Source organism: Calliphora vicina, chromosome 2 (genome assembly GCF_958450345.1).
Source record: "Calliphora vicina chromosome 2, idCalVici1.1, whole genome shotgun sequence".
NCBI classification, from domain to species: Eukaryota; Metazoa; Arthropoda; class Insecta; order Diptera; family Calliphoridae; genus Calliphora; species Calliphora vicina.
Genome location: NC_088781.1, coordinates 12,724,328 through 12,746,056, shown reverse-complemented (window position 1 = coordinate 12,746,056; position 21,729 = coordinate 12,724,328). Strand labels below are relative to the sequence as shown.

Genomic DNA, 21,729 nt, shown 5'->3' with positions numbered 1-21,729 from the left:
TTTGTGATCATTTCTTTTTTGTTGTTGTAGCTGTTTTCTTTCAATAAACTGAAATTGAATTTGAGTGTCCAGAGTAGAGCATCAAGTAGTTATGAAAATATTGTTTTTTTCTTTTCTTTCATTCGATAACATAAAAGAAACCCTAAAAATGTAGTTAGTTTATATGGCAAGTTACACCTAGAGTACAAAAAAGTGTGAGAACTCTTTACCTTAACAATGTGTAAATACATACAACATGTATCACATGCAACATAACGAACGTAAATGATCAATTGAGTAGAAAATACTGTTGAAGTATTCAACAGATTTTTTAATACCAGTATGCAACATATGTATGTGTATTTGTAAATATTTATGTTTTCTTGTCTGTCTGTGTATGTGTATTAGGCTAAATTGTTTGATCAATAATCAAGAAAACCTTTTATCAATATTTCAACAAAAAAATAAAATAAAAAATTGCTCCCCTTGTTTTATTTGGTTTTACAAGCAACTTGTATTACAAATATGTTTTAAGTAGTGTGTAGTTATAAAGATAAATTCTTTGGCGTATACGTACAATAGGTTGGTTCATGATTATATGGGAATATTTTTAAATACAAATAAGAGTATGAAGAAATTATGGAAGTTAATACTTATTGGCAAAATTTGAACTCCTTATAATTAATGGAACTCAAAGCCATTTTAATGCTAACAAAGCATTATATGCGGGAAGTTTTGCTTTACTCCTTTAATTTGGAAAAAGTGCCACTGAAACACACCGATTGCTCACCAAAACTTATGGTGAATGTGATCCATCGGTTCAGAAGTGGTGATTTTGACACCATAAGCAAAGATCTCCCAGGCCTCCTAAAAAATTTTGAAGATAAAGAATTGGAGGCAATAGCTTGCAAAATCATTGAGTAGCTCCAAATCAGCAATTTTAAAACGTTTGCAAGCAGCAGGATTCATTCAAAAGCAGCGAAATAGGGTATCATAAGAATTGAAGCTGAGAGACCTTGAAAGACGATTTTGTATGTCTGAAATGATGCTTGAACACTATAAAAGAAAATAATTTTTGAATCGAATAATTACTTGCAATGAAAAATGGATCCCTTACAATAACCCGAAGCGTAAGAGATCGTATATGAACACCGGGCAACCAGCCGAATCGACACCAAAGCCAAATATCCATGGCGCTAAGGTAACTATCTGTATTTGGTGGTAGCAAAAGCAGTTCTATTATGAACTGCTGATATCTGGCCAGACCATCACAGAGAACTAGAACCAGAACCGAACTGATTCGTTTGGAGCGAGCATTGGCCGAAAACCCCAATACCTGTTAAAAACTATTTAGAAAGAAGTAGTTGGGAAGTTTCGCTTCATCCGCTTTATAGTCTTAGACCTTGTCCCGTTCGACTATTATTTGTTTCGGTCGATGCAGAACTCTCTCTCTCTGGGATACACTTCACTTTGGAATAGGGTATTCAATATTGGCTTGATTTGTTCTTGGCCTTTGATTCTGAGTAGCTCTTTTGATTCGGAATCCATATGTTGCCAGAAATATGGGAAAGATCAAAGCTAATAATGGCCAATACTTTGAATACATTTATATTGTATAAATGTTTCAAAAATTTTACAAAATCCCGCATTTTTAAGTCATACACCCAATATATCATTATATAAGATATTTTGTAATAGATTTGAATAAGCACCAAATCCCCAAAAATTCAAGCACTTGAACATTTTGTAGGAATTTCATTTGAATGCTAATGTAATTAAAATTTAAACTTGAAAAATTAAATATTTTTCAAACAAAAAACATATGGGTTGAATTTATGTTTCCTTTTTACAGGAGAATGCTATTGAAATATAGTATAATACAACTGTAATTCAATTGCTTGACTATAATTCAAGGCTTGAATTACACTTGCTTTCAACTTGAATTCCAGTAAAACTGCTTATTGACAATAAGCAAGTGCTGGAATTTTTGGGAATTAAAGAAAACTTTAATGATTCAAGAAGGAATTAATTTTATAAAGAAATAATTATAAAAGGATTGAATTCAAGTATTAATTAATTCTTAATGAAGTCTTAATTTGATTTTGAAAATTGAATTAAGAATTAAATCTTTCGAATCTTTGGTTTAAGCTACATAGAATTATAGCACAACAAATGTCAAGTTGACATTCCAGAACACAACATTCTAAAGACATAGCCAGTCAATCAGTAATTGTTTAGAATATATAACAATTTTAAAACTAAGAATTTGTTGATGTCCCCTTACTGTTCAGATTTCCGGATTTTAGATGAAAACTTTATGGTTTTCAAGACAAGGAAACACTTCCTTGTAAATATTACTGTTAAAATATCTGCAAAACTGTTTCGTACGGAAATACAACAATTATAACAATTTTAATCCATGTTTTCACCAAACTTTTTTGATATATCAATTCTTGACATGTATGTAAATACAACTTAAGGTAAAAATATGTATGTAGCTACATACATATGGAGTTTTTTTATGTATAGAATACTTGTATATCTTTAATTTCAGCTTTCTTTATTTATAATATTATAGTAAATGATCATTATATGTGGCTGAGTTAAATATTCCTACTCTCCAGTTGTCTGTTGCTGTTTGCTGCTGCTGCTGCTTCTTAATATACTTTAGTTTCCGTTCAAACAGGTTCTTTCATCCGCATACCTACATCCATACATCCATACAAACATTCAGATACAAAATACATACATATTTATGTATTTGTACGTACGTATGGTTCCAATATTAACAGAACAATAACAAAATATCCAGTAACAACAACAGCAACAACCAATATCACAACTACCTGCCATTTTTTCAGTTCTACAAATTGAAATCTAAAATAAAATAAAAAAAAATCTCAAGTGATATGAAAAAGACGTCGCATTAAATCCAAATACTTCATGTTTATGCTGAACGTGTACAAAAATCGAGATTCCACATTTTGAATATGTATGGATAGATGGATGTGTTGGATGTTTGTCCGAGCGGGTATCTTTATGCCTTTGTATATGTTTATACATATCTATGTGTTTAGTCTGCGTATATTTTAGGTTTGTGTGTATTTATAAAAGAACAACTCATGTATCTGACTATTACACCAAAATAATTAGTGAAACGTACCGTCATTCAGTCACTCTGCCACATCTTTAAATATGTATGTATGTCGGCATGTATGTATGTTTAATATTGACTGACTGATCGGTTAGTTTATTCTTCTCTCCATATGGGTATCTTGCAAGAGCACAATATTGTTATACTCTTTGGAAACAGTTTTTTTTTGCTCTCTATATTGAGACCCCCTTAAAGTAAAAAAAATCTTTCCCTGCTTATTCACATGAATAGTTTTTTCTTTCTTTATTTTCTGTTTTATTTTTTTATTTTTTACCCATTTTACGATCATACAAAGTTGAATACATACTTTCAAGAATTACGAGCAAAATAAGAAGGAAATATGAAAACATAAACAGTATGTTGTCATAAGACTTAACTCTATTGTACATTAGTGGGATTCATGATTAGATGGAAATATCTAAAGTATTTGGTGCAAAAAAAAGATCAATATTTTAATATGTAAACTATTAATATTCCTACAATATCATGGATATAGTGCAGTCGCTTACAATACCTTTCAAATAAGTTCCAACTCAATTTATAGTTTATATAGATTTTAAGTACTTCTCAGTAATTGTGATATTTCAGAAGTATTTTATTAAATCTGAACTACTAAACATTGCAGGTCATTAATACTTGTTCCTAATCAGCAACTATTTTATGCAAGGGCCGAATTACCGCACTCGATATCGAATAAAAGTGATCGTAATTTTCTTATCGTTCAAGATCATTTTAGTCCCCTAACGGATATGATTGCCGACCACTACTATATGTTTATTTTGTGTTTTGAGTCTGAAATTTGTGTCATCTTTCTCATGTTTGTTAAGAAAATGCAATAGTAAACCAAATATTTTGATTAGAATTTCAAAACTATTTCAAAATCTCTATTATCCATGAGGGAATTTAAACATTTTTTTAAAAAGTATTTCAATTTGTCTCAGATATTTTAGTCACAATTGCCCGTTGAATTATGACTCAACAAAAGTCTATGTGAACCACTCTAATGCACATATGTTTATGCCAAGATTAGAGAATTGTTTTTTTTTTGTATATTATTTAAAGAGAATTTGTTAAAAATTCAAGTTGATGACGACAGTATTTTATGGCTGGAACCAAATAAACAAAATGATCAAACTCTAGCTCTATACAAGTACCTAAAGTTTTGATTTGTTTATCATCTTAATATAGTATGGATCGTGGGGCTGGCTGATGGTGTTATTTTGGGCATCGTTAGAAAGATGAACATGACTAAAATATGAAATATTCTATGTCTTAGTCATGCATTTTTACCTAACTTATTTTGTTAAAATACTGCTTCACCTCACTTTGAAAATAGTTTCATAAAAATTTTTGAAAAACTTAATAACAATTTGTACAATAGATTTCTGAAATTGCAAAGTGGTTTACAAAATAACCCCCGAAATAAGTATTGACCGTTTAAATATTGTTTTTGTGTGATTTTTTTTTCCAATTGTGATTAAACATTTTGTTTCAAACCATGTTTTTTATTGATCTTCTTTCTTTACCAACTCTCCTCTCTTTTGAAACAAAACAAAATAAGAGAATAATAGTAGAGATCGTAGTAATAGAATACTACGATCGTTTACCTGCTTTCTTAATATATATTTGGGGTATTCACGCTGTCTACTATTAGTCATATTGTCATAATGTCCTAATATATTATAATAGTTGTTGTTGTGTTTTAAACAAAAAAAGTATTATTTTATGATAAAACAATAAACATAGTTCCAATAGTCTTATTAGTTTAGAACTTTTTTAGTTTGAAACACAACAAAAATTTGATTAAACTATCATAATACATTAGGTCATTGTGACAATATGACCAAATAGTAGACCGTATGAATACCCCAATTGTATGTCACCCAACTGGCCAAGCATTTGAGAATTTACAAAGGTTCGCTAAAATAAAATATGTTCAAACAATAACGTTTATAAACTGGAAAATAGCAAAAAAAAATTTTCGAATATTTTAAAAACGAAAATTAAAGAGAATTTTTAAAAAATATTAAACATTCTCAATAATCGAGTAAACATTCTTTATTGAAATGATGAGCAGCAAACCTTTGAAAAATAAGATTGAAGGGAATTCAGATCAAAAGATTTCAATCAACAGAAACGTTCGCGAATTCATTTTCGAAAACCGTGATCAAATGAAAATTATTAATAAAAATAATGACAAATATCTTTTTATAATATATTCATGTTTATTTTTATTTTGAACTCTCAATTGGACATTTTTAAGGACCTGAATTTTTCTAAAAAGAACTGAAAATTTAGGGCCTCGACCGAAAAACAACGTTAATCTTTTTTAAAAAATTTGATAGATAAATGGTTTCAAATATAGAAAAATACACATAGATAGGAAACTCTCATGTCAAAGACCTAACTCAGTTGTCAAAAACCTAAGTAATAAGAATGTATTAGTAAAAACTATGGACAAAATTCGCATCTTTGGTTTGCTTTATAATATAAACTGTGAATAATTTTGTACCAGTATCAATCGTTAGATAGATGGGTAAAAGAAGAAAAATTTTCCTCTGAATTTTTTTTAATATTGGTTCTAAAGATGCAAAAAGGTTTTTAAAAAAGGGCATGTTTGAGTAAGCCTAAGCATATCCAACAGTGAGCTCTTAAATGATACCAAAATTAAGGTTTTCTTTTATTCCAGCATCAATCTTTATTGAGCTAAATAAAATGGCAAAAATATTAATCTTTTTTTTTAAATATTATTTTCAAAGAGGCCATAGGATATAATTTGATAGAAGGTCTTTAAAATGGGACTGTCTGAGCTCTTAAATTAAACCAAAATTAAAATTTTCTCTGGTTCCAGCTTCAATCGTTAGAAATCAGGATAATAGAACAAAAAGGTTTACAGATTTTTTTAAATATTTGTTTCAAAGTGTTAATGTGATTTAATTTGAAAAATGGATTTTGAAAGGGAACATGTCTGAGCAAGCCAGAGTAGCTCTTAATTTGAAAATGGAGTTTGAAAAGTGGCGTGTCTGAGCAAGCCTGAGCTCTTAAATGAAACCAAAATTATATGACTTATATTATTCCAGTTGTTGCGGACTTTGTAAAGAAAAATTTTAGCAATTTTGTTAATTCCCGAGTCTAATTCTTTTTTAGAATTTTAATTGCAATACATAATAACTATTTATGGTAAAAAAACTTTTCCTTTTGAAATGATTTTACTCATTTAATAATCAAAACAAACTAAATTTCATCTATGATAATTAATTAACAATAAAGGTGGCGATAATTTTGAAAATGCAATCCCACGTTAAGAGTAATTTAAAGAGGTTTCTGATATCTGAGTCTTAATATCATGGCCGGTTTACTCGGTCACCAATGTTTTCAAAGTGTTTGAAACAGAAAACAAGTTTTTTATGTGATGAACTTGCCCTGCTATGGTAAACATCGGCTTTTGATAATGGTATGCATGCATAATTCGATCGATTTATCGTTATTTTTTTTTCATCATCATCTTCTTTATAATGTTGCATGTTCACATCATCAGTTATATACATACAAACATACATACATATGATGCATTTATATATGTACAATGTAAGTATATACTGTATAGTAAACATTTAATGATGTTTTTGAAAGGAATGCGCACACTTCCGTTTAACGTCTAGGCGCACATCATCATTACGAACAGCATCGTCAGCAACATGACCATAAACACCATAAACATAACAACACGCAGGTAGTCACAACTTGAAAAATATGCTGTTTTCTAAAGAAGAGGCACAAAGAAACCAGTAAAGAAAATATAAAAAAAACTCTCTAAACATGTGTATTATATACATACAACCATACATATCCAATACTACAAGTAGATGTATCTAGATATGTATTTTATGGATACATACAAACATACAAACAAACATTTTAAAACTCAGCCAGATCCCAGACCATTTGAGACTTTGATGATTTGTTTGGCTGTAGGGTATGATGTGTGTATTGTTTATGGGATATTAGGGCAGAGCAACACAGCACAACTCACTAAGATAAACTGTCAGACAGACAAGCCAACCAACAACAGATTTTCTTTTCGAAATGCCTTTTCATGTTTGTTTTTTTTGTTGTAGCATGATTCAGTGTTCTCCACCACTTAGATTGTATTGAATTTTGTATGAGATCGGTCGGTCGGTGGTGAGTCTGTGCTACACCCGTGTATTGAGTTCAAGTGTGTTTTCAATAAGAATTTAAACGTTTAAAGAGCAACATCATCGTCATCGTCATTCACTTCTAAGATTCTCAGTTTTATTCCTCATTTTGTTTTTTCGGATATAACGCGATGTTGTCTTTGGTTCCGTTTACGCGCTAATAACAAATACCAAATAATTAAGCGACCTTTACTACATTTTTTTTTAAAATTAAAAATAATTGAAATTGCAGTTATTACAATTCACCCAAAAAAAGTGCGAAATAATATTAGTAATAAATTTATTTAAAAAATAGGTACAATGAAATTTGTTTATATCTAAATAAAATTAAAAAAAAAGTGAGTGAAATCTTTCGTTTTGCTATAAATTTCCATGTAAATATTTGATTTTTAATTTTATTCTTATATTTCAATTTCAACAAATATCGTGTGGGTTGGTTGTGTGTTGTGGATTTTTGTGAATTTAGATACATATACAATATATTTTTGTTGTTGTATTATTTATTTGTTGGCAACCAAAACTGGAATGCGGCGGATGTGATTGTTTATTTATTTTTTTATTCCGTTTTATCGGTATAATTTCCTACATCTATCGTATACACACAATACAGCAGCACTGTTGCACAGTGGGATCGATCGACAAAAAGAAAAACATGTTAATAAATCTGGAGGACAAATTTAATTTGTGACCACCCAGTTAGAATACAAAGTGAGATACAGGATGTCAAAGTCGACCACCTCTGGTTAGAAAACTTTGTACAGATTTTAATGAAAAGGCCAATATAATGTCTTCATAAAATGAGGCATGAGCTCTTAAATTAAACCAAAATGAAAATTTTCTTTGTTTCCAGCTTCAATCGTTAGAATTCAGTATAATTATAACTGATTTTTTTAAATATTGGTTTAAAAGTGTTAATGTGATTTAATTTGAAAATGGAGTTTGAAAAGGGGCATGTCTGAGCAAGTCTGAGTATGTAAATTATGAATTAATATTACTCAAGTTATTGCGGACTTTGTACAGACAAATTATAGCAATTTTAACAATTCTAGAGTGAAATTTTTTTTTAGAATTTCACTTGTAAACTTTGTTAAAAGCCTAATCTTGAAAAATAACACAGGGCAACAAAATTGAAAAAATTTTGGAGGCTTTTTAAACCACTACACAATTTTGATGTATTGTGGTTCCAGTATTACAAATATGGTCCAAATTTTGAATTCTATGGAGAAGTTTTTTTTTATTTTATTTTTTTTTTTGTAAAATTCTGAATTTTTTAAGTACGTTTCTCCACATAATTTATAATAAGTCAAAAAGGGTTAGTCCGATATTATTAAAATAAACATAGAAAAGTTTAGACTTACATAACCTTTAAGCCGTTTATATCCGTAGTTTCGGAGTTATAATAACAATATTTTTTAGGTGAAAATAGCAAATTTTTGTGTTTTAAAAAACTCATGAAAACTCACGAAAGCGGCAGAAATTGTTCAGGTTTATTGCTTTATTGCAAATTCACACATAATAGCAACAAAATGAGATAGCTATCATAAAAATCTATGGATTCTTTTTGAATTTATTCACAATTATGTAAATTCGCTCATTCATTCATTCGTACATCATTTCTTTTTTCGATCGACCCCACTGTAAGTCGTTGGCATGAATATGTCTGTATATACAATTTAGATTAGTTGGTTGGGATATTCTAACAGAAATAAATTTTATATTCTTAAACGGAAGTAAGTTGAAGCAATCATTGGCAGTTTACCATAGTATGTTACATGTAGTATTGGAAGAATCTAATCGAAGAAGATATAAATACAGTTTAATTGCAATATTAAACAATAATGTTCTACACTACACTTTAGCTTATAAATAGAAAATTCTATTCTATTATTTTAATATTGTTACTAATTAATTTTTTTTTATTTTTTTTTATTATTTACAGATATCGTGTTTTGTGATTGTCTTGTTATATTTCTATAAATATATAGATGTGGTCGTTATTACAGCAAGAAGGAAATAGATATTTTTAAATTTGTTAAACGTAATTCAAAATGAAAATGCTTCCGGTACAATTATCGTTGAATCCGCCACTGGGTCTGTGGAGTGATATGTTGTGGCGTTGTCCTCCAGCACCGCCTAGTCAATTGGCCGAACTTAAGACACAGTTACCGCCCTCTTTACCCTCAGATCCCCGGCTTTGGAGTCGTGAAGATGTGGCGGTGTTTTTGCATTTTTGTGAGCGTGAATTTGACCTGCCAAAAGTTGATTATGATCTCTTTCAAATGAACGGCAAAGCGTTGTGCTTGCTCACACGTGCCGATTTTGGTCACCGCTGTCCCGGTGCCGGAGATGTTCTACACAATGTTCTGCAAATGTTAGTGATTGAGTCACACATGATGCAGTGGCATTTACCCAACAGCCCCGTGACTCCCACTAGTCGCTATCCCTTGTCGCCGCACAGTCATCCACCCACTCCAACTTGGCCCCCCATTGGGCCGCCAGAAAGTGCCTTTCATCAAACCTCACATTTAACACCACACCATTTTATGACACCGAATTCGGTGACATTAAGTCCCCCGCCTTCAGTAGACTCACAAGCCAGTAGCCCGCCTCAAAATCAGGACCAGCAAAATGGTTCTGCCACGCAATCTAATAGCAGTAGTAGCAGCAGTAGCAGTTCTAGTAGTACTCACAGTTCTTCGTCAGCCGCAGCGGCAGGTGCCGCAGCATTAATGAACCCCAACGCTTTCAGTGTGCTTAAAAATAATGGCCATAACGCCAGTGGCGGCCATCACTCAGACTCAGAAGAGGAAAGTTATTCAGAGCCACCCACAGCCAACAGCACAATTGTTAATTACTCCAATCACAATTATAACGCCAATGCAGCAGCTGTAGCTCAATACAACAACAGTCCGCCAACAACACCCATCTTGAAAGACATGCCGCAAAGTCTTAAGCAACAAATCAAAAATACATTTGTTAATTCGTGGTCTCAGCAGCAACAGCAGCAGCAACAACAACAGCACCAGCAGCAGCAACAAATGGCTCTGGAACAGAAACTGCCACAGAGTGGTTCGGTGTCAGCACCCACTACACCCAGTTATGTGCAGCCCGTTAAGAGGGAGTTTTTCCCAGATAAAACTGACAATCGTTATATGCAACCAGTTAAACGAGAATTCTTCCCCGAAAACACTGAACCCAATACAAGTAAGTTTTTTCAACTTTTTCAATTGAAATTTAATTCATTGTCTTAATTCCTTAGTACTTCAAAAGTATTGGCTTCATTCCTTTAAGAATTAATTAATTTTAGAATAATTCCTTAATTCAATTACAAAAAAGTTTAATACTATTAATTTTTTCTTCACATCAAATCTATTACAAATTAAATAAATGATTTTGTAAATGATTAAATTTGCGTTAGATTGAAAGTAACAAAAATTTAATCATTTTAAGGTTGAATGAATTCTGTTATGCCTTAATTCCATTATGAATTAATTCAACGATGAATTCGTTGTATTTAAATAAAAGTCTTTGACTAAAACTAAAGAATTAGATGTTGGGAATGGATATATAGAATGAATTGTTGCCATTTTCTTTAATTCCGAATTAAGATTTTTAGAAAATAAAGCTCAAATTGAATTAATTAAATAATTTAAAAACTTAATTCTAATTATGATTTATTTTTTGTCTATTTTCCAGATGGCCGTTTATTGTGGGACTTTCTGCAGCAATTATTGAATGACCGCAATCAAAAATATAGTGATTTGATTGCATGGAAATGTCGTGACACTGGAGTTTTCAAAATCGTTGATCCAGCAGGCCTGGCCAAATTGTGGGGCATACAAAAGAATCATTTATCGATGAACTATGACAAAATGTCACGTGCCCTACGCTATTACTATAGAGTTAATATTTTACGCAAGGTCCAGGGCGAACGTCATTGTTATCAATTCTTGCGCAATCCCACTGAATTGAAAAATATTAAAAACATTTCCTTACTACGTCAATCCGTTAATCAGAATAATGCCAATAATTCCAATAATGCAAACAACAACAATAGCAACAATCTTGCTGGCAATCAAACAAATGCATCTGCTATCACAGCATCGCCGTCTGCTAATGGTACAAATTGGGCCATGCCGGTGCAACATCCGGGAAGTGCCCAACAACAGCAGCAACAACAACAAGCTCCCCAACGCCAAACGTCATCACAGGGCAATAATAGTAATCACTTAACCTTGCCTAATGGGATTTCGTCGGCCGCTGCTGCTGTAGCAGCTGCAGCTGCTGCGGCCTATGGTCCCCCGCCTTCTTCGCCACTATTTATGCATGCCATAAATGGTGCCTTCCATTACCTGTCTTCCAATGGTGTACCACCAAATTCACCCGCAGCTTTACCCACAACGCCAAATGATAAATTCCAATTTAATGTGGTCAAGCCCGAACAAAATCAAACATCCCCACAAAGCAATAACACAGCTGAGGATATGAAACCCACAGACTTGAGTGTCTCTGGTAGTAATGGTAATAATGAGAAAAGACCTTATTCCAGTCCTTCAGCTAATGATGATTGTTTTCCGTAAGTATTTTGCATATTATAAGACTTTTTATTAAAACTGTAAACTAATTTATTTATTTTTAATTTTTTTCTATAGATTGATACGCAATGCTGATGGCCTAACCACGATAAAGCTGATACGTTACAATGATAACGAGGGAGTGGGAAATCCATCTGCAATTGCTAACGATGCTAATGATAATTCACAGCAGCAAAAATGCAATACCCCTACCCCCATGGATAGTGAATCAAGTGAAATGGATTCAAGTCCTTCGCATGATAACATGGGAGCAACCGATTTAAGAAAGTAAATCAATTTTGTTTCAATTTTTAACCTTTTATGTTTCAGAACGACAATCATATACATACATACAAATGTATACACAGTAATATTTTCATAATCACCAGCTACATGTGGCAACCAAACAAATGCATTCATTTCATATAGTAACGTCGTTAAAATAACAAAAAGTCTTGGGTGTAATTTGCATTTTCCTCCAATTTCTTAACACATTATTTTGGGATTTGTTCCACTGGTTTCAAATTGTTTTCTATTCGGTTTTTTTTAAATTTGTTAACAAAACACTTGGGACTTTTTGTTGTCGCATCGATGGGTATGTATGTTTGTAAAAAATAAACAAAAAGTTGCATAATTTAGTACCTCATTATTATTAAAAGATGAAATTTGTATGTTCAAAGTTCTATCTATGTATCTATCTATTTAGCAATTTGCCTAACTTAGCATAATTGTAATTTATTTTTTAATTACAATCATTTGTTTTTTGTCGAAATGAGGTTTTAAATCAAACAAATTTATACAAATATTTAAGATTGTTAGTAGTAAATTAAGAAATGTGCCAATTTATTTTTCATTTATCATTTAATTTCATTAAACAAAAAAAAAAAACACAATTATGTAGTAGTTTAACAGAAGAAACACCAGTTGATTCTAGGTGTAAAAAATGAAATTATGAAAATATGTATAGTATTTAAGTTAAGCCAATTTTCTTAGCACATCCAATTCTTTTATTTTATATTTTTTATTATCATTGTTTTTTTTAAATAAATATTTAAACATTGTTTTCCTTAATTTAATCTCTGTTAAATGGGGTTCTTTAAGTGCCACCATCCATTTCTATTGGCATTTTGAAAAAAAAGTATCTTAATTAATTAAACAAAACAAAAGAAAAGAAGTAACAACTCATATTTATTAGTTAAAAGAAAAACACAAAACAAAAAAGCTTTTTTTTATTTAACAGCTTTAACAAATTTAAAATTTTTTTAAAAATTTATTTACATTAAAAATTAAATAATTGCAAACGAATGTGATAGCAAAAATTTAAATAAAATTGAAAAATTAAAATAAGTATACATACACACAGAAACAAATACATAATATTAAAAAACACAATTGAATGAATATCTTTAAAACAAAAATTAAATAAACAATATTTTTTATTATTGTCCTAAAGATTAATTTCTTTATTTTTTTGCCTCTTAACAGCTTAAATGGCATCACTTAAAATCATTTTAATTCTACACTCTCTTTTTTTAAACAATTTTCAATTTCAATTAAAACGCATGAAATGCTTTTAAAGCTTAATATAACACAGAGAGGAGAGTAGTTTTTAAAATGTTTTTGTTGTATGGCCCAACAGTTTTGTTTTCAGGCTCTACATCATATTGCAGTTTGTTGCTAAGCTTAGCTTCGGCGAAATGAAGATATTTTGTTATAAATGTAATTTATTGTTTCAATTTTTTTTTATTGTTAATCTAATCCCCCTTGGCTTCCACAGAACATTCGTTCTTTATATACAAAAAAACAAACAAAAAATTAAATTTATTTCTTTTATATATTAATATTAAGTTTAGCAAAAACAAAACAGAAAAATATAAAATTTAAATATACAAATATTGCTTTAATTTCATACATATAATATAATTTTTATTATAATATACAATAATTACTTAAACGTATTTATATTACAACAAAAATACCATTTGCATATGTATTTTTTGTATTTTTATTATATTCTTCTTTTGTTTATAAATACTATATTTAAATTTCTTTTATATATTACATATATATATATATACAAAACAACAACTAGAAATAGTAATTAAATGTGTAAATACAAAACAAGTAGTTTTAAAATCTTTATATACAATACCGTAAATAATGTATATTTTATTAATACAACACAATTTTTACACTTAGTCTTAAATAATAATAATAAAAAAAAGAAAAAACAAAAATAAGATAAAAAAAATATTTATATTTACATACTTTCATATACAATAGAATTCATCTATTTACAATTTACACAAGACTTAAAAAAAAATCTTTTTCTTTCAAAATGTTTGCTTTAATTTTAATAGCTCATAACCTGTATTATTAAAACAAAAATGAACAAGTTACAAAGGATTAATAAAGAATACATTATGAAGTAAGTAGTCGAAAATACTGAAAGTGTTGGTAGTTTTTCTTTGGCAAACCATTGCAGTGATGTGTTTTTTTAAAAGTATTATATTTGTACAAAAAACTAATTGGGAGGAAATAGAACGTTTGTAATATCCATCCTATTGGCTTTATTAATTAGATCATTTTATTGTATTACCACCGCGTAACATGGTTGTCCAATTTTCATATACCCTTCGCAGTAAAACTGCATAGACTTACATATCAGAGAGAAATTTATCTAATGGCATCAAATCACATGCACGATGTGGCCAAATAACAGCTCCATTTATTGACATTTAACCAAAATATTCATGTGAAATTGCTAATTGTTTAGCACGATGACGAATTGCCACATTTTCCAACAGTTCTAGGAGACTGTCCCGAACTATTCATTTTACCTATAATTTAGGGTGATAGCTAGTTACTTAACTAGCTAAGTGACTAGTTATTTTAACACGTGCATGTCCTAAGCAGGATGTCAATTGAACCTTTTGGATTACAGTGAGACTGTCTAATAGCTGGTTCGAACTGGTAACTGGATAAGCTACATAAGTAGTTATTTTTACATGTATTAGTGCTAACTGACCTGAAATAGTCAGTTAAAAATACATCTCATAGACAGTCCGATAACCAATTGTTTGTAAACAAACCATCCCCCAAAAACTATACAATAGATTACTTCTGTGGCTTTTAGATTACTTAGAGACTTTTGGTTACTAAGAGACACTAAAGCGACAATTGCCTTCACGATAGGTTACATGAAATGTCAGTATACTTAAACAACAAGAAAATAAACAGTTTGAGAATTATATCAACACAATTTGTATAAAACCAGTTTGTACGAATTACATACATACTCATAAAAAAGAGCTGTACAAAATAAACGTTTAAAGTGACTACACTCTAGACTAATTAGAGACAATTGAGTGACAATTTTCTACCCACTAGATTACCTGGGATGTATAAAGTAACCAATTAACTTCTCTCTGGGCTACTCTTTCGGGATGCGTATTATCGTAAAAAGTAAATGTATGGCGAAAACGATTCATACTTTATCGAATTATTAGATCATTATGATTATGTACGTAATATCCGATGAATTCAGTAAAATATTAATTCGGAATTAAAAATATCAGCAATTCATTTCATAAATCCATTCCCAAAATACGAATTATTTATTTTCATTTAAAGGCTCTTCTTATTTGAATACTATTTTCATTCATTGTTAAATTAAATGATGATGCAATTCATTCATAACATTCATTCAACAGTTGAATGATGAAATGTTTGTCAAATCAAATCTCTATACAATTTGAATGATTTAATTTTGGAAATATAATTCAGAATTAACGTTTTCGAACGCTTGAGACTAATATTTGAAAATACAGTTTATACACAAAAATTTTAAATTCTGTTTTTTATTAATTATGGCTATTTTTTTATCAAACTACATGCTCACGCAACATTTTAGACCCCTGCGATTAAAAATTACAACTTTATTATTTCTTCTCCTGTAAAAAAAAGTATAGCTACGTCCGTTTGCATTTAAGGTGACGATTTGAATAAATAATGTACAATTGGCATTTCGGTTTATTAGGGAATTAGTGGCAATACAAATTTTAGTTAATGTGAAAAATGCATTTAATATAAAATATGAAAAATCTCAAACAATTGTTGTCCAGTAATAATAAATTTTTTTACTATGAAAGGCAATAAATAAACAATTTTGTGGTCGAAGGTATAAATGAAGTTATTTTTTTTATAATAATTCTAGTACTCGTAATCGAAATGAATTTCGAACGCTTATTAGCGTTTGAGTAAAAACTCGTTCTATATCGAGCACAATCATTATAATTTTCTTTACATTTTATTCGATATCGAATAAGATAACCCCAAAAATAAAAATTAGAATAAGTATTCGATAGTGTTCGACTGCGGTAATTAGACCCCAGGTCTGTCACAGAAATTTTACGAAAGTGAAAACATTCGTATGTTCCAAAGTTTTGTTTCTTTTTTTTTTAAATTTAAGTTTGGTTGGCGGAGTTAAAAACTCTCAAATTGCCAGGTTATCCCACGTTGATTTTTGTTCCCAGTCGACCTACACATATCTTCATATAGGAAGCTGAAACATTAAATCTTGTATTAAAAAGTTAGGTTATGAAAACCAAAAATCAATTGTTAGGGAAAATACAAACTTCGAAGAAACTGTAACGCGGTACGAGTGAGCCGCAAAACTCTCGAAGGCAGCAAAAAAGGGACGGCCTGATTGCGCTTAAGCGATAATGGTAATGACGCGCGAGCTCTTTCTCCACCCAGAGCTGAATTACAACTGGTTTTGTTTTGCTTCTTTAGTTTGCGTAAAAACGTTATCCTACAAAAACTTCACATGCCTTGAGGCGCAATTTGAAATTTTTGAAGAAAATATGTCTTTGACACTCCTAAAAGTATACATGTAATATGTTAAATTTATATACAACTACTTTTTATTTGAACGTGGAATTTTAAACATATTTTAAACTTTTGAGAATTTAACAAAACCGATCAGAATAGTAATAACCAGGGAAACCGGAAATATGCTCTAAAAAAAGCGTTTTAGGCGCTTTAAATATGCAGTAAAAACTTTAAAATATGCTCTTAAAATTTAAAAAATATGCTCTTAAAAAAAACAAACTTTTACATAATTTTTAACCAAAACAAATTTACTTAAATTTTCAAATAAAAATCGTTGTCTATTGGATCTGAAAACATTTTTAAATATAGAAAATGTTCTTTCGACATCAACTGATGTTACAGGAGCAAATTTAAAAGACAACATTTCTTTAACTCTTAGAACGGTTAAGTTTGAATTAGAACTAAAATTTGATATTTAGATGGAGCTATTATTAAAATAGTGCTTATTTTATATTAAAACCAGTAAGAGAGCTATATTCGGCTATGCAGAATCTTATATACCCTTCACCTAATTATACTTCAAAATAAAAAATTTAAATATTTTTAGGTGAACAAAAATTTTTTTTCAGTTTTTTTATTTTTTGGATAAAAATATTTTTCGAATTGTTATTTTAAATTTTAAAAAAAATTTCTGTTTTTAAAATTTTTTTTTGGTGAAAAGCCATCTATTTTTAAATTTTGAATTTTAAACAAAGGAAGTAAAAACCTGTAACACAACAGTGAAAAATAAGTAAGACAAAATTTGTTTTTGATAAACTCAAAATATGCTATTAAACAGTAAAATATGCTCTAAAAACGCAAAATATGACATAAATATGCTCTTAAAACAAATATATGCAAAAATATGTATTTAAGGGTAAAATATGCAAAAATATGCACTAACTAATCGATGCCAAAATTCTTAAATAGTTCTGAAACGTGTAAATATCTTATCCATGTGCTCATTCGACTCACCAGAAAAACATGCATTTGCATATTTTGGTTTCCCTGGTAATAACGAAAACAAAACCATACCGAAGGGAATGTGTTAGTTGTGAGCTTTCCCAACATACAATTTTTTTAAAACACTAAGCTTATGAAAAAAATATTTATTTGTCACTCCTAAAAAAATAGTATATGTTGTATTTTAATATTTTTCATTTATTTCCACTTTTTCATTTAAAAGTGGAAATTTTTTAGTTTTCTATAACATAGTTGGGGGTAGTGCACTAAATTGATTGATTGAAATAAGCTTGCACTATCACTAAATAAAATTGGAGAAAATTTTATTTGCTCCATTTTTCAACAGCTTTAGTAATAGTGGTTATTTCTTCACTAATACTAAACAAAATTAGTGATAGTGATAATTTTTTTGACTATAGGTTCGCGTACTTTACTGTAAAAAATTTCCAGTAACTTTATTTTAGAGAGTAAAAATAAATTACATACTCTCAATCTGAAAAATAACCAAAAAAGTATTTTATTATTAATCAATTTAAAACGTTTGTTTTGTGTTATTTTAATTATTTTCTTTACAAAACTTGTAAATTGTATTAATTTTGAACTTTTTAGTTTTGTTTACATTTGTTTTAAACATACATACAGGAATTTATAATTAAGACTGTTTGAAGTCATTTTTGGGGAAAAACATAATAATTAGCGGGAAAAAAGTCTATATACAACGTAGTATCTTCTAACATCAAATACAATATTAAAAACAAATAAAAGGAAATAACAGTTAATTTTGTTGATTTATTTAAATTTATTTAAATATACAAGCATTACAATAGTTAAAGTGATAATTAAAGTTTTTTTTGGAATTATTATCCTTGAAAATGGCAAATTGAAAATTGATTCATATTCATATGGTAGTAAATCTCCGAAAGGAAAATAAATCTTATGGAGAAATTGCTAAGACAACAAAATTAAGTCGGCCACTGTACAGGCGATCATAAAAAATTACAATAACACCAACAGAACCGAAAATAAGCCAAGATCTGGCAGACCTAAGAAGCTTTCGAGACGTGATGTTGCCAGTATTTTGAATGTAGTGAACCAGGATCCTAAAATGATCGACCCAAAATTGGCGGAACAGATCGAAAAATGTTCCAATAACATTGTTACTCCACGAACAATTATAAACATTTTATATGGCAATGGATTTAATAGCAGAACATGACGCAAAAATCAACTCATTTCAGCGAAGAATCGTAAACTTTGGCTTGAGTTTGAGTTTGCTAAAGCTCATATGGACAAGTATGGATTTTTGGAAACGTGTTATAATTACCGACGAAAGTAAGTATAATATTTTCGTAAGTGATGTCCGATTCAAACTTTAGAGAAAACCAAATACTGTACATGATCCAAAGAATATTATACCTACAGTCAAACATGATGGAGTCAAAGTTATGGTTTGGGGTGCCATGGCGTCATCTGGAGTGGATGGTTTGGTTTTTGTCGAGCATAACATGGACCGCTATCAATATAAGAACATATTGGAACAAAATATTAAGGCATTTGTTGATAGTTTGGGCTTGGGAAATCAATGGTTTTTCCAGCAAGATAACGACCCTAAGCATACTGCGCACGTTGTTCGAGACTGGCTTCTTTATTTTGCCCCAAGACAGCTATATTCACCACCCCAGTTACCAGACTTAAACCCAATAGAGCACATATGGGACGTTTTGTAAAAATTTCTGCGAAACTATGACATCAGTAGCCTTGAAACATTAAAAACCGCTCTTATTAGAACATAAGCCGAAAAACTCCATCTATTACAGACAATTTTGTGAAATTAATGCACCGTCGTCTTATTGATGCCCAAGGTGTACCAACCAAATATTAAGAGTTCATTTTTTTTTAAATTTTATATAAAATTTTGAAATAATATTTATTTTTTTTAGCTGTATGTATACTTTTTTCCTATGAATTTTTAATGTTTTTGTTATTATTGTTTTTATTATGTAAATGAATTATTTTTTTATTTTTTAAATAAACTTATTTATTAATGCCTTAAATATTGACATAAACATTTTTTTAATTTTCTTCATGAACTTTCTAAATTTAGATAGTAACAAAAATATTTTTTGTATCTACAAAATCGGTTGTTGGTGCCTTTTCAATTAAAAAAATAATTGTATTGACGAATATGGTAATTAATATGACAATTTATTTGTCGTAATTTTTTTCTGTGTACTTTGAGTAGAAATTTAACATGTGTTTTGTTATTGTAACAAAAACAAAATACATGTAAAACGTCCACTCAAAGCACTCGCTATAGAAAAACAGTACATTACAAAAAGCTGCATTTAAACTTAATCTTAATAAATAAAATATGTACTTCAAGTGAATAAAGTAAAATTCCATTTTTAATTAGGCTGATTTTTAGGATGAAGGTTTGCAAAGGGAAATGGGAAATTATTCGTCGTATCATACTTCATATTGTGTAAAAGAATTATACAAGAATATTCTTCACTCACTTCACAGATATCCCACTCGCATCCCACTATGCGACCCAATATGTTTTAAAGGAAAAGACCTTAGCTTTATTTTGAGCAAAAAAAAAATTTTTTTAAAAAATTTAAAAAATTGTATATCTTGAGTTACAAAATATTTATTTTGATATATATCCCTCTCGCATCCCACTTAGGGACCAAAAATATCTTAAACTAATGGACCTAAGCATTCTTTTGAGCAAAAAAAATTTTAAAAAAGGCCCATCTTTAAAATAAGTTAGATTTTGCTAAATAAAAGTCAAACATTGTATGTCTTCAGTCACAAAATATTTAGTTTGATCAAAATTCCACAAAATGTTGTATTTTTTCTTGTGTTTGGTGTGTAAAAGTGTAAACAAATCAGAGTGCAATTTTCCTTTTCTTTATAAATATTTTTTTTACTTATTATACCCTTCACCATGAGTGGCAAGGATATATATAAGTTTGTCATTCCGTTTGTAATTTCTACATTTTTCATTTGCGACCCCACAAAGTATATATATTAGGGTATTCAATTAATCGGGTTTCGGGTTTAATCGGTTAATCGAGCAAATAATTAATCGAGGTTTAGATTTATTCGGTTAATAATCGGTTAATTTAAAATATTCGATTAACCGAATAATTTCTATTTTCATTTTAAATTGAAAATACAACAACGAATTTTGTGTACAAAAACGGCAAATAAGGTATTTGAGATCATTTTTGTAAACATATCGCCTATTTGCTGCAACAACGTCATAACTCAAAATCCGTGTTTTTTGACCGGAGTAATACAAAATTATCAGTTTTCAAAAAAGTCAATTATTTTTTGTATGAGAGTATTTTTTGTTGTAAACATCAAAATTAAAATTCATGTTTTCTCGTATATTTGATAAGTAAAAATTTGGTTAAGAAATAGTAAAATGTCATAAAACATTCATGGCGTTTTTATCGAAACAAATTTTTTTTAATTATGACGTTGTTGCAGCAAATGAGAGATTTGTGAGTTGTTAGGGTTTTAGTGAGATCTTCTGAAATAATCTTTTATAGAAAGAATATAATTTAAAAGATTTTTTTCTTTAGATTTAATAAAACTTTTCTTGAAAAAAAAGCAAAAAATAAAAAGCATGATAAAGAATACATATTCCTTTTTGGATTGTTTTAGATTTTGTTTAATTTAATAGTTTCGTCTATACATGTAAATACAAACAAAGTTTCAAAGACATGTAAATTAAATATGTCAGTTGTTATACATACACACTAATCATGTTTATTGGATGTTCCAAAAAATATCTAATTTTAATTTGAAATTTGTATTTGAATTGAAAGGGAAAAATATATACAAAAAAATGTTTTAAAGTGCAAAAAAAGGAATTTCGGTTAATCGGTTAATCGACACAAATTAATCGGTTTATTTGTTATTTGAAAATCGGCAATTTTAAATTATTCGAACAGTTAACCGTCCAAAATTAATCGGTTAA

The 21,729-nt window shown here is 29.4% G+C and overlaps 1 protein-coding gene across 1 annotated transcript in view; it reads left to right on the top strand.

Moving 5' to 3' along the window:
- The window catches only part of aop (anterior open), a 39,604-nt gene extending 25,250 nt beyond the window's left edge, over positions 1 to 14,354 (top strand). Inside the window, exons 2-4 of the mRNA XM_065499305.1 lie at positions 9,269 to 10,533; positions 11,026 to 11,905; positions 11,982 to 14,354. Coding sequence (XP_065355377.1) covers positions 9,378 to 10,533; positions 11,026 to 11,905; positions 11,982 to 12,195 — 2,250 coding nt within the window. The 5' untranslated portion in view covers positions 9,269 to 9,377 and the 3' untranslated portion in view covers positions 12,196 to 14,354. The remainder of the gene's footprint in view (positions 1 to 9,268; positions 10,534 to 11,025; positions 11,906 to 11,981) is intronic.
- The last annotated feature ends 7,375 nt before the right edge of the window (positions 14,355 to 21,729 follow it).